Raw genomic sequence first — 12,449 nt, forward strand, 5'->3', positions numbered from 1 at the left:
TTTGCTATTTAAGCATATGTAAAATATCATTCATTTCTTTTTTGTCTTTAATGTCTGCGTTCAACTTTCCATAAACATAGATATATGTGATAAATCCCAAAGGCTTGATGAGTGCGCATTTTTCTATCAAAATATAACGTACATATATGCCATAACATGCTCTTTCGATAAAATTACATATCGAGATTTATGTGTTAATGTGTAACTGGGTCATAATTGTTTTCTTTAGTAGTTGGATCTGCGATACGGATCACATTCTCTGAACAACGTGAAGCCCTGCACTAACACGTATTAAACTCTGAATTATGTATCTTACGCTCGTTACACCATATACATACAAGCATACATAAATTGCATGCTTTAAACGTGATCATGAATGCATACCTATTTCTAGTAGCTCTAAAGCAACATTTAACACATACATAGCATATATCCGAGTTTTCACGAGCAACACGACACTCACATTGCTTTCGAAATAATGTTTGTTATTTTCAAACCTTCTACCATATTAGATTAAATCATTCTTCCTAACAAGCATGTGCATTATTGTTAGAATTGAAAAAGGAATAGGATAAATCTCGAGGTTTCACTTTCATTCCATATACAGAATTAACCGTTTAAGTTTTTAACAATAAAGTAGAATAGCCTCTCTTATAAAAATCAATTGAGATAGATATTGTTTTTTTTTTAAATTATTTTATTATTATTATTATTTTTATTTTTTTTTTTTAAAAACTGATTTGGTTACACTCAATTTTAAACCTTTATAAGAGAGTATTGTATTCCTTTTTATACTCCATAATATAAATCTCTAACCCTATATACTCTTTCCCTCCCATATTAATAGTCATATTTTGACTTTGAAAGTATTTTCTTTTCAATTTTAATATTACATATTTTTGTTTGTATTACATATTATTCTATAAAAATTAAATTAATGGATTGGTTTTTAACATTCATGAAATATTATATAACACACAAAAACTAAAGTTGGAAAAAAGACTTCTAAATCACTATTAATCTTGGACATAGTGAGTAATATGTAAATGAACATTTTTGGTGAACCCAAGTTTTGTTCCTTTCCCTTTTCTCTAGCAAAAATAACGAATACACTATTTATAAATTATAATAACGATTAAATCAGTGAAAGATGATAAAGGTTGAACAATAATACAACCAAACTTACGGCTAGGACCAAAGCAAGAATAGGCGAATCCTACCCGCAAACTAAAAACTAATCAAGCCGGGACTATCCCGAGACCTAAACAAAAGAACCTAGAGCAAAAAAGGAATCATAAGAAAGCACACTCCAACCATTACAAACAAACAGGTGAGCAAACTAACCCATGAAAACCAACAAGGAAAACTAATCAACGCACAAAGAAACACAAAGGAAGACATCGAAATCAACTAGGAACATTTCTTTTTTTTATTTTAACACTCTCCATCAAGTTAAATCCATCAAGTTAAATAATGAGATTTCGGATTTTCAACTTGATTAATACGTCATTGAAGAGTCTTCTGTTGTTGATTGACTTGGTAAGAATGTCCGTGAGTCGGTACTTCAACGATTAAAACTCATTGACAGGTAGGTGCTTGTATAAAAATAACCAAACCAAAGTTGTGCCAAAATTATGTTTTTGTGATCAAAAGTTTACCAGAATCGTAGTTGGGGAAAGAGACGGTGTATTTGTTCAACAGAACAAAATCGTTAAAACATTGACACGTCATAAGCTAGGAGCAAATTAGGCTATAAGTAATTAACGTATACAAAATTTGGAATTCAAAAGACCACCAAGGATTGATGTTATGCAATCATGTAAACCATAACCACATAAGATCAACATAAGCAAACGACAATCAATCTAGTTTTGAGTTGTACATTATTACATCTAGGACAACACGTTTTTACTTGAGAAATGTGCATCCAAGAAACAAAAAGACGTATACTACCAGTGAAGTCAAGAGCTCGAGGGTCCAACTTGGTTGCCAAATGGCTGCAGGAATCATGGGTACCAGGCAAGAACCGCAAATCCAGCCAACCACTAAAGATCCAAATCTGTAATGAATGTGAATAATGGGTTAATCATAGGTTAATTACCTAGACATCAATCATACGAGTACTGAATTTTGATAATAAAACAACAAATGTTAGCCAAATTGATATAAAGCTGGCAATTTTTGGCCCATATGCTCTTGATCGAGTGATTCTTTATACTCTCTTTGGTAGATTTTAGATTGTTTAACGGGCTCTAATGGGCGACTTTTGACACAATTATGGACCTGAATGGTAAATTTTATAACACTTCTGAAAGGAAGAAATTAGACGGGCGAACGTTTGTTTCAAAGAAGTGTTGGTAGATTTTCTATTTCCAAAGCAAGTTGTTTTTTGCCATTAACAAACCACTATTTTCATATGAACATTGTTCTTATTCGCAGATAATAACTAGTACTACTTACTATTTTGATTTTAGATTAAGGGATAACTATTAACATTGTTTTATTTACTCTATTTTTGATCATTTATTTACTGTTTTCCTACCTCACTCGATTTAAGTGTTGAAATTTTTCGAGGTTTACTTTCCTAGTTTCCTTTTCTAGCAAACATTTTGATCTTCTATACACTAAATTGTACAAGATTAATATATTATAGTTTCTGTAGGCTTATTTTTACATGAATTCGTCCACATTTGTCCTTAGATATTAAAACTTAAACGTTAAATGAGAAACGTAATTCATACGCAAATGACGCAATATGATAATTATAAAAGTTTTTTCAGTAAAACCCATTACGACCCAAACCCGCTGTGACTCGAACCCATTTTGATCCAATTCCGTTAAACAAACTCGTTTTGACCCGCTTGCCCAGACCGTCCCGCCCACCCACCCACCCGTTTTGCCACCTATAAACATGTGACTCTATGAAACAAGATTCTTATGTCTGGTGATGAATATAGGGGTGACATCTCAAGCTAAAAAACATAGCATGCCAACTTGGGAACTATTTCTTTTTCTCCTAGATTACTTTAATCTAGATACAAAATATGCAATGTGACATAATCTTTAGATTTTCATTTTTAGTTTTAAATTACTTTTTTCTTTAGCATATCATACAATATGGCAGACCATGCATCAAAATTCCATTGTAGACACTAAACAAAGGGTCTATTCCGTTAAGGGAAGTTATTGTTCATCAGATAATAAACCCAAAATGACTAATATTGTTTTAGTTTTTATTCCTTGTTGAATTAAACACTAAGAACTATAACTATGTGAAGAATTATAAGTATTTAGAAGTCAAATTAGTTCATATGAACTCACCCAATAACAGATGCCCTTGCTACACTCTTAGACTTGTCATTGAGGAAGTATATGCAAGCAAACAGAGACAACGCCACCTGTATTATACAAAATATCAACTTAAGTTAAAGATAGTAAGCACGAAATTGAATAGCAAACTACATCTAAAACTGCAAGCACGATATAGTATACTCCCTCTAAATTTTCAAAATTTCAGTTTTTGAAACAAAATCAAAGAATAATAGTGCACAGCAGCAAACCTGGAACGCAGGACCACCCTCAGCAGAGTTCATCACGCTCCAAAAAGCCATAAACGAAAACAGAAACAGTCTTCTAAGGATAATGATTGTTTCAGGAAGTTCAACAACGTTCAACAAGCTCTGAACCCAAGGTGGAGACTCTTCTACTTTCTTCTTTAGCCTCGTTTTCAAATTGATTTTAGTTTTTTTCCTGTTCTGAAAACTAGTCATTAATATCTTCTCGAAAGCAGCTTCGATTGACTCCGCACTTCTCTCATGAGCGCCGTACTGATCTAACAAAAAGTTTCGCGAACTCCAAACTTCTTCCTCGGACGCATCGGTAGTTATACCAAGACGCTTGTATGGATCCCAAACATTACTTCGTGGATATTTTTGAATATTACCTGATATAAACAACAAATACATAAACATTTAGAGTTTTACTCAAACAGAATTGGTCAATTATATGAACAAGTTTTCGACGAAGTTACAAGTAAGTTCATGATCAAGATGAGACCTAATTTCATCATTTAAACAGTTTATTATAGACAAAATTAGGTCAAAATATAATGTTATCCAGCCATCAAACAAAAAATAAATTGAATTAAATTGATTGAGTACCTCCATAAGTTGCATCAGAAGCAGTACATCTAGGGCTCCTAAACACCAACCCGCACACTTTCGATTGCCTTATATTTCCATTAATTGAACTGTTGTTACATTAAAAAATCAAAAAATAAATCATCAAATTGTAATCAATTTCACTACCGAAGCTAACATAGATGAAACAAAAGCGTCTAGATGAACAAATATCCGGTCAATTTGAACCGGAATTATGTAACATATATATGTGGATAAGGTGATTTAATAACTTACAGATTCTTGCCGAGGAAAGAAGATGTGATAATTGGATTAGAAAGAAGAAATGAAGCCATAAACCCTAGATTATATTTAGGTTAAATCGTTGTTTGCTATGAAGAAGAAGAAGAATTCAAGTGGACGAGCCGACAATGGGGGACGTTGTTGGCTACCCACGCCTGCGAGACAAAAGAGAAGCACTGTTTTGGTAGCTTTTGATTTATCAAGGGCTAGTTGGTACTCTGCTTATTATTTACATGCTTATCTTAACCATTTATTTGATTATGTCATGATACTAAGGTTAAACAAAGTGGATGTCAATTTCTACATGAAGTCAAATAAGGTGTATGTCAATTTTTACATGAATTCAAATTTCATTACTATTTCACCTAATATATATCATTGAAGACACGGATGTATAGTAAAATTTTATTATTATAAATATCAATCAGTTGTAAGAATATTGAGTACACAATCATTCAATAATATTTCATACTTCCTTCTTTTTTCTCTATTATTACTCCGTAGTAGATTATAATTGAAATAAACCACTAAAGGTAGTTATAAACTACTAAATTATAACACGTTATCAGTACGAAGTGCTCCGTATAATCAAGGTTTATCTAAGCAAGCACAAGTCACTAATCAATGTAAGAAATTCTTTAACGATATCTTCTATTATTTATTAGTAAGGTAAATATTATTATCATCATAAGTAAAATTATATTTCTGTAATTAACTCTTATTAACTTCACTAACATTTATATTTATATTATATATGGTCGGTTATACCGCATGAATTATATTTCTGTAATCTAACTCTTATTAACTTCACTAACATTTATATTTATGTTATTTAAGTTATATATGGTCGGTTATACCGCCTGAATTATATTTCTGTAATCTAACTCTTATTAACTTCACTAACATTTATAGTTATGTTATCTAACATTTATATTTATGTTATCAACCATCTATTTATGGTAACTTACATTTATTTATAAATCGTCATATCACCACCGGAGTAGCTACCTCACGGTTGAAATTTATATCGTCGCAGCTCCAGAGGACAATGCCCTCCTGCTCCTCCCTGACGCCATTACATACGGCACCTTTGAAAATTTATTCTTGAAATGATATATTGATTCAAACAAGTTCCTTAGTAAAACTAATCGTATTATATAATAGAGTATTTTTTATAAAATTTGAAAGTACCGATTACCAAATTATATATTTTAGGACTCGAAACTTTTGGATAAAACCACTGTAACGATGAGTTTTATGATTGGTTTTGATTTCATTTTGTTTCTAAAACAGTTAACAAGACCGTTTGATTAATAATGCTACTGTAACAACCCTGATTTTTCTGTTACTTTCGTTAACCTTCCATTAGTTTATTTAACGGCGATTATTTAACTTTTATGTGGTTACGTGTATTAAATGTGTACTTGACCTTTGGAGGGTTTCAATAATTGATATGGGTTGATATTAATTCAAATAAATATTTCGGATAATGAAATACGATAAAAACGATACGATTTTGATAATAGCTTTTTGAGCAACGAAACGCTCGGGTTTATTTTAATAATTAATTTAATTAATTATTAACTTTTTAAAATATTTAATTTATTGGGTTTTTAATAAATTAAGCGATTGGTTGCGTTTAACGATCGGATTAGCGTTCCGGGCCTTCGGTACGACTAAACGACACTTAAAACGGACCACGAATACACTGGATTACAAAACGAGAGCCCGGGAACCCATAGTGGGCCCCATTCGGCCGAACCCCACCCCCTCTCCCCTTATTTTGTTAATTTTGGCTAGTGGAAGGGCTTATGTGCAATTTAGAATAATTAGGGCTAGTATTTAAGGTTTGTGTTAAACCTAATTAGCTTTAATAAAAAATAAAACGCAGTTTTCTTCCCTCCTGCTCCCTCCCATCGTCGACCATATCATCACCACCATACCATCAATTTTTGATTTTTAGATTAAACCTTGAACACGAAAGTTGTAATTCCCGATCTCCTCTACGCGTTGGTGTATTTAATTTAGCGATCAAAGGTATAATTGCATGAACCCTAATTCTTAAAATCTGATTTTCATGTGAGTTTCATAGTTATGTTGTCAATTGCTCAAGTCTATACGCGTACGTGTTAATTGTAATCGTTATTTTGGTTGTTTGATGCGCTAGGGTTTAAAAACGAATTTGTATTTGTTTGATCAGAAAAATTAAGTTTTTAAAATGTTAATTATTATCTTATAATCAGATTCCTTGCGAAAAACTATTGAGTTTAGGCTTTGGATTCGCTTGATTTCGTTTTCGTATGATTAAGTTATGTCGATTTGAATTATCGTTGTGTTTTTGTTGCTTGATCAGAAATCTGGTATTGATAGAAAACGAATTGGCATGTGAGACTTATACCATTGGAAATATAATTTAAAAACACTCAAGTTAGACTAGGATATCATGTCGTTTGCTTATGTATAGCCTGAGATATGCTAGAATTAGTGTAAATGTCTTTTTATACAGCACTTGCATGAAAATAACCTTGTATGATAAAATGTGTTAGCTTCTGTAATTTAAGCTTTGCATATTTGAAAATTAGACAAAAATTAATTCATCTTTCATGTAGATATCATAGGCTAATTGTATCTAGATCTTCGGATAATCGTATGCGAATGTGACTAACGAAATGGGAATCGAATCTGTAAATTGAACACGGTTTTGTACTTTGTGAATTTTGTATATTGATTGAGCATGCATGCTTCTGGAAAATGAAACTTAACATGATATGTGACTTATTTTTAGTTTATGTCAATCTATGAAACCTTATGCATTGGGCACAATAGAGCCATACTTTATGTGAATTCTGATTTGAGCTGAAAACTGAATGATCAACTTGCACGAATAAACTGTTCAAATTGGCTAAACAAAAGTGGCTAGATTTTTGATATGTGTTACTTTGATTTGTCCTTGAACTATGGCCACTGGTCTTGTATCAATTTCATGTTCCTAACTCCTGTTATAGCCGAAATGAAATCAGTGCGCGGTCAGAAACTGACTTGGCAAACCCCAAATGTATCCCTTCTGATTCCTGACTTTTATTTGTCGTATGAGTCCCTGGCCGGACTTTTTGGAATCTATTTTAAGTCTAATTATGATCTGGAGTTTTTCATATTTACTTGAATTTTTTACTATGAGATAATGTGCTAAGTATGCTACGTGTTCATAAATTTTGTGTATGACGATAAACTGAAATTGTGAAAATGATCATTCATGACCTAAAACGTATTGTTTGACTTAGGTTTGACTTATTGACTAATATTTGACATGAACCTACTAATGTTGACTTTAGTTGAATACTTTGACCAAGTTTGACTTTCGGTTTGACTTCGGTTGACTTTGTTTGACTTGCATGATATAGTTGACTTTTACTTTGAAACGCGTCGAGTCGAGCAATAAGACAACGTACACTATGAAACCACACTTATATAAGATACATATATTGACCAACCTACATACGTATACTTAGGTTACATTACTCGGGTTTAAACCGTACAAGTCATTTGTCTTTCATTTCGAGCTTATTCAAAGGTGAGTCTACAGTCCCGCTTTTTACATGTTTTCAGGGATGAGAATACACGCTGTTATATTTACATATTCAATTACTTTTATATTGACATGAGTACTACACATATGCATAATGAGTTTGTTCAAAAAGTCTCTAGCTTGAATACTTTTAATACCATCGGTGTAAGCACAATTTAGATGGACAGATCCGTTAGGTTGACAACCTCACCCACTATAAAAGCAGTGGTGCATTTATTTTGAACATTAAATACATTTGAACAAGTGTATAACATTTTACGAGGTAAGGTCAGGTGTAGTGGTTTCTATACTCGGGTTAATGCTAGTATTCAGGTGCTCGGTTTATGCAAGCGATAGAATCTCGTGGTCAAGGAAATTAAACTATTTTTCTGATAACTGTTTTTCAGATACTATACAACGATATTTAAACTGTGGTTTACGAGCAAATGAGATAAAACTTGACAGGGTGTTGTCTACAAATGATTGAAATTTGACATGGTAGTGTCAACAAACTTTTGAAACGAGAAACGGTGTTGTCTAAAAACTTTAACATTAAACTTTGGTGGTCTTTCACTAGTAAACGTTTTCGAAATGTTATTTCTTAAACATACTGTATTGTTTACCTAAAACCTGTAGATTCACTCAACATTATTGTTGACCCGTTTTGCGTGTTTTATTCTCAGGTATTAATTGCTTCCGCTGTAGAATATTGCTGTTACGTAGAAGTCAAGCCAAGCACTGGGACCAGAGTTAACATTCCGTTAAAGGGATTTGACGGGGTGTTACATTTGGTATCAGAGCTTTGGCTATAGGGAACTAGGATACATTAGTGTGTCTAACCGTAGGGCGCATTAGTGAAGTCTAGTCTATAGATGTGTGTCTTGGATGACTTTTACACACCATACCTGCACTATTTGCTTCACAATGCTACATGTAGGGCTACACGCCTACACATTACACCACATACATATATGCCTTATACCATACAACATGGACTTGGACTAAATACACTATATCACGAAACACATACGTACACACGAAGCCAGATTTAACTAAATTAAGTTGACTACGCTATCTTGAACTTATGGAGTGATGTCGAATGGATATGTGAGATAACGTAATGTAATGACCGGGATTACATTACGGTGACTCATATAGAAGTTCCGACATTGCAAAATAGGGAATTGGGAGCGAGTCAAGTAGGTTACTTGGATAAACACCGTTGTGAACACAAACTGTATAACCTTAAATAGAAGTAGAGACTTACACTGTGCAAACTAATTGTTATTATAACTTATAAGTAACTTGTAAGCATGACACCACTCCTCACCGCTCGACACTTCCTGCCACCACCGATCACCACCCGTCACTACAAAGACACTACTTAAACATACTCGTCACCTCATACCACTACTCAGTACTGTTTATTGCTGCTAACTACTACTCCACGCTGCCTCTGACTGCTAGTCATAGCTGATCACTACTTCTCACTGTTGGTCGTTACTAAATACTACTTGCTGCTACCCCTTGCTACTTGCTACTACTCAATACTAATCATTACTACTTACCACTACCAAGCACTACTCATCACCATTAACACATCCACGCTTTACTACTCACTAATGTGCATCACAACTCAATTCTGATACGTCTTTAGAGGAGGATTCTGGGTAACAGCCCGCACAATACGTAGTAGATATTGTCCACTCGATTTTCAACTTACCTATCATTCAGTCACCCGTCGATCATGATTTTGTTTCCCAACATGAGCCTACTGATTGATAACTATTATGTTATATTGGGTGCATTAGTATACATGTATATATACTCATGATGCAAGCACGCTATCTAATAACTTATTTGCCACTGCTATCATCACTGCTTATCACCATCCATCACTCATTACTACTAGTAATACTACTTGTCATTATATCCTTTCTCATTCTGCCCCAACGTACTTTTCTTAAGCGGCAATCATTTTTGTTATACCCACAAACATTACCAACCAACTTTGAACGCATCGACGCGAACTACACTTCATCTGTTTCCCGCGAGGCACACACGTCTGGGAGATTGTACCAACCCTTTTCGATTAAATATCAGATTTTGTTCGGGTTGCCATTATATCTTATTCAATTTCGTTTTCCATGAAATTCTTCATGAAACTGCTCTCACTCACCAATCATAATGCTTATACATGATGTTAACACCGGTGCTGATGGAAGCTTTAACGCTAGAGAAATTGGTCACGACGTTTATAAACCTGTACCTTCCTTAGACAACGTGTACTCTATAAAACTATTAAACTGGGAAGTTTTAACTTAGTGGTTGAAATAAGCTGGTTATCTGATGATACAACCGAGGCAGCTACGACCAGAAGACTATTCGAATTTCTTTCACCGACGATAATAGTATACGAAGAAGAGATCAGTATACCGTCATGTTACACTAGTTACTCGAAGGACCAGAAGTACAGGAGATGAGAATGTCTTACAATTATGGCACATGTGAGTAAAGATGAGCCGACATTTAAGAGACTTGAATATTTCCCAACTATTAGGGTTTGCCCTGAGGTAACACGTCCACCCCACGGTGAAGTCGATTAATTTGGTGCCAGCAGCTGCACCCGTTACGCGTACAATATACGAACTTACACCTTTATAACTACAAGAGCTTCCCGTGGTGAAGAACATCAGAGTTGTAATGCCCTAGTTTGTGACAGGTACTAGAAGGTGGGTCACATAGCCATGAACTTCCGAGTTGGAGCTCCAGTCTTGTTTGTTAAGAAGAAGGATGGGTCGATGAGGTTGTGTATCGACAACAGAAAATTGAACATGTTGACAATCAAGAATCGGTATCCGCTACCGAGGATTGATGACTTATTTGATCAGCTGCAGGGATCCAGTTATTATTCGAAGATTGATTTGAGATCCGGGTATCATCAATTGAGAGTCAAAGAAGCTGATGTCCTGAAGACAGCGTTTAGAACACGTTATGGACATTATGAGTTTACAGTGATGTCGTTTGGTTTGACGAACGCACCAGCAGTGTTTATGGACCTCATGAACCGTGTGTGTAAGCCATACCTAGATAAATTTGTCATTGTGTTCATTGATGATATATTGGTGTACTCCAAGAACAGAGAAGAGCACGAGCAGCATCTACGTTCGATATTGACTATGCTTAGAGAAGAGCAGTTGTATGCAAAGTTCTCTAAGTGTGACTTTTGGTTACCAGAAGTACAATTTCTTGGTCATGTTGTAGGGGCCAAGGGAATACAGGTCGATCCAGCAAAGATTGAGTCGGTTAAGAATTGGGAAACTCCAAAGACGCCAAAGCAGATTAGGCAATTTTTGGGTCTAGCTGGTTACTACCGGAGATTCATTGAAGGATTCTCTAAGATCGCCCTACCATTAACCGCATTGACTCATAAGGGCAAGAAGTTTGAGTTGTCAGAACTGCAAGAGACTGCATTTCAGTTGTTGAAAGAGAAGTTAACAACTGCACCAGTATTGTCCCTACCTAAGGGAAGTGAAGATTTTGTGGTTTATTGTGATGCCTCACGTCAAGGAATGGGTTGCGTGCTTATGCAACGAAACAAGGTTATTGCTTATGGATCGCGTCAGTTAAAGATTCACGAGCAGAACTACACTACGCACGACCTTGAGTTAGGAGCTGTTGTCTTTGCACTTAAAATATGGAGACACTACCTGTTTGGAACCAAGTTCACTATCTTCACCGACCATAAGAGTTTACAGCACATATTCGATCAGAAGCAGCTCAACATGAGACAACGACGTTAGATGGAACTACTTAACGATTATAACTGCGAACTTCAATACCATCCGGGCAAGGCGAATGTTGTGGCAGATGCCTTAAGCAGAAAGGAGCGAGAGAAACCTCTTAGGGTTAAAGCACTTAACATAGTTGTCCGTACAAATCTCACATCACAAATCCGCGAAGCATAACAAGAAGCCATAAAACAAGAGAATGTTGATGTTGAATTTCTCAAAGGGATGGATAAGAAGTTTGACATCAAGGAGGACGGAACACGGTACTTTGCTAACCGAATTTGGGTACCAAAGTTTGGTGGATTGAGAAAACTAGTGTTGGAGGAAGCACACAAGTCGAGATACTCAATTCATCCGGGATCAGATAAAATGTACCAAGATTTGAAGGTATTTTATTAGTGGCCGAATTTGAAAGCTGACATTGCTACCTATGTCGGGAAATGCTTGACTTGCGCCAAAGTCAAAGCTGAGCATCAGAAGCCATCAGGATTATTAACTCAACCAGATATTTCCCAGTGGAAGTGAGAAGGTATTTCCATGGACTTCATTACGAAACTGCCAAGAACGGCGGGAGGTCACTGAAATGTCCCGTTCTTATTGATTAAAAACGTTCCATATTAATTGATTTCGTTGCGAGGTTTTGACCTCTATATGAGACGTTTTTCAAAGACT

The 12,449-nt window shown here is 34.9% G+C and overlaps 1 protein-coding gene across 1 annotated transcript; it reads right to left on the bottom strand.

Annotated features, from left to right (window-relative positions):
* Positions 1–1,801: 1,801 nt before the first annotated feature.
* On the bottom strand, positions 1,802–4,631 carry LOC139847687 (protein CHAPERONE-LIKE PROTEIN OF POR1, chloroplastic). The gene is made up of 5 exons (XM_071837412.1): positions 4,416–4,631; positions 4,161–4,249; positions 3,561–3,943; positions 3,322–3,398; positions 1,802–2,059 (listed from the first exon to the last, which is right to left on the bottom strand). Exons 1-5 carry the CDS (start codon positions 4,472–4,474, stop codon positions 1,909–1,911), a joined length of 759 nt encoding a protein of 252 aa, XP_071693513.1. The 5' UTR covers positions 4,475–4,631; the 3' UTR covers positions 1,802–1,908.
* Positions 4,632–12,449: the final 7,818 nt, after the last annotated feature.

This window comes from Rutidosis leptorrhynchoides, chromosome 5, assembly GCF_046630445.1.
Source record: "Rutidosis leptorrhynchoides isolate AG116_Rl617_1_P2 chromosome 5, CSIRO_AGI_Rlap_v1, whole genome shotgun sequence".
Taxonomy (NCBI): domain Eukaryota; kingdom Viridiplantae; phylum Streptophyta; class Magnoliopsida; order Asterales; family Asteraceae; genus Rutidosis; species Rutidosis leptorrhynchoides.

Coding starts and splice junctions, on each gene's coding strand:
- LOC139847687 (XM_071837412.1), bottom strand. CDS start 4,474: ATGGCTTCATTTCTTCTTTCTAATCCAATTATCACATCTTCTTTCCTC. Junction 4,250..4,415: donor TCTTTCCTCGGCAAGAATCT/GTAAGTTATTAA, acceptor ATGTAACAACAG/TTCAATTAATGGAAATATAA. Junction 3,399..3,560: donor AGGGTGGTCCTGCGTTCCAG/GTTTGCTGCTGT, acceptor TGTATAATACAG/GTGGCGTTGTCTCTGTTTGC.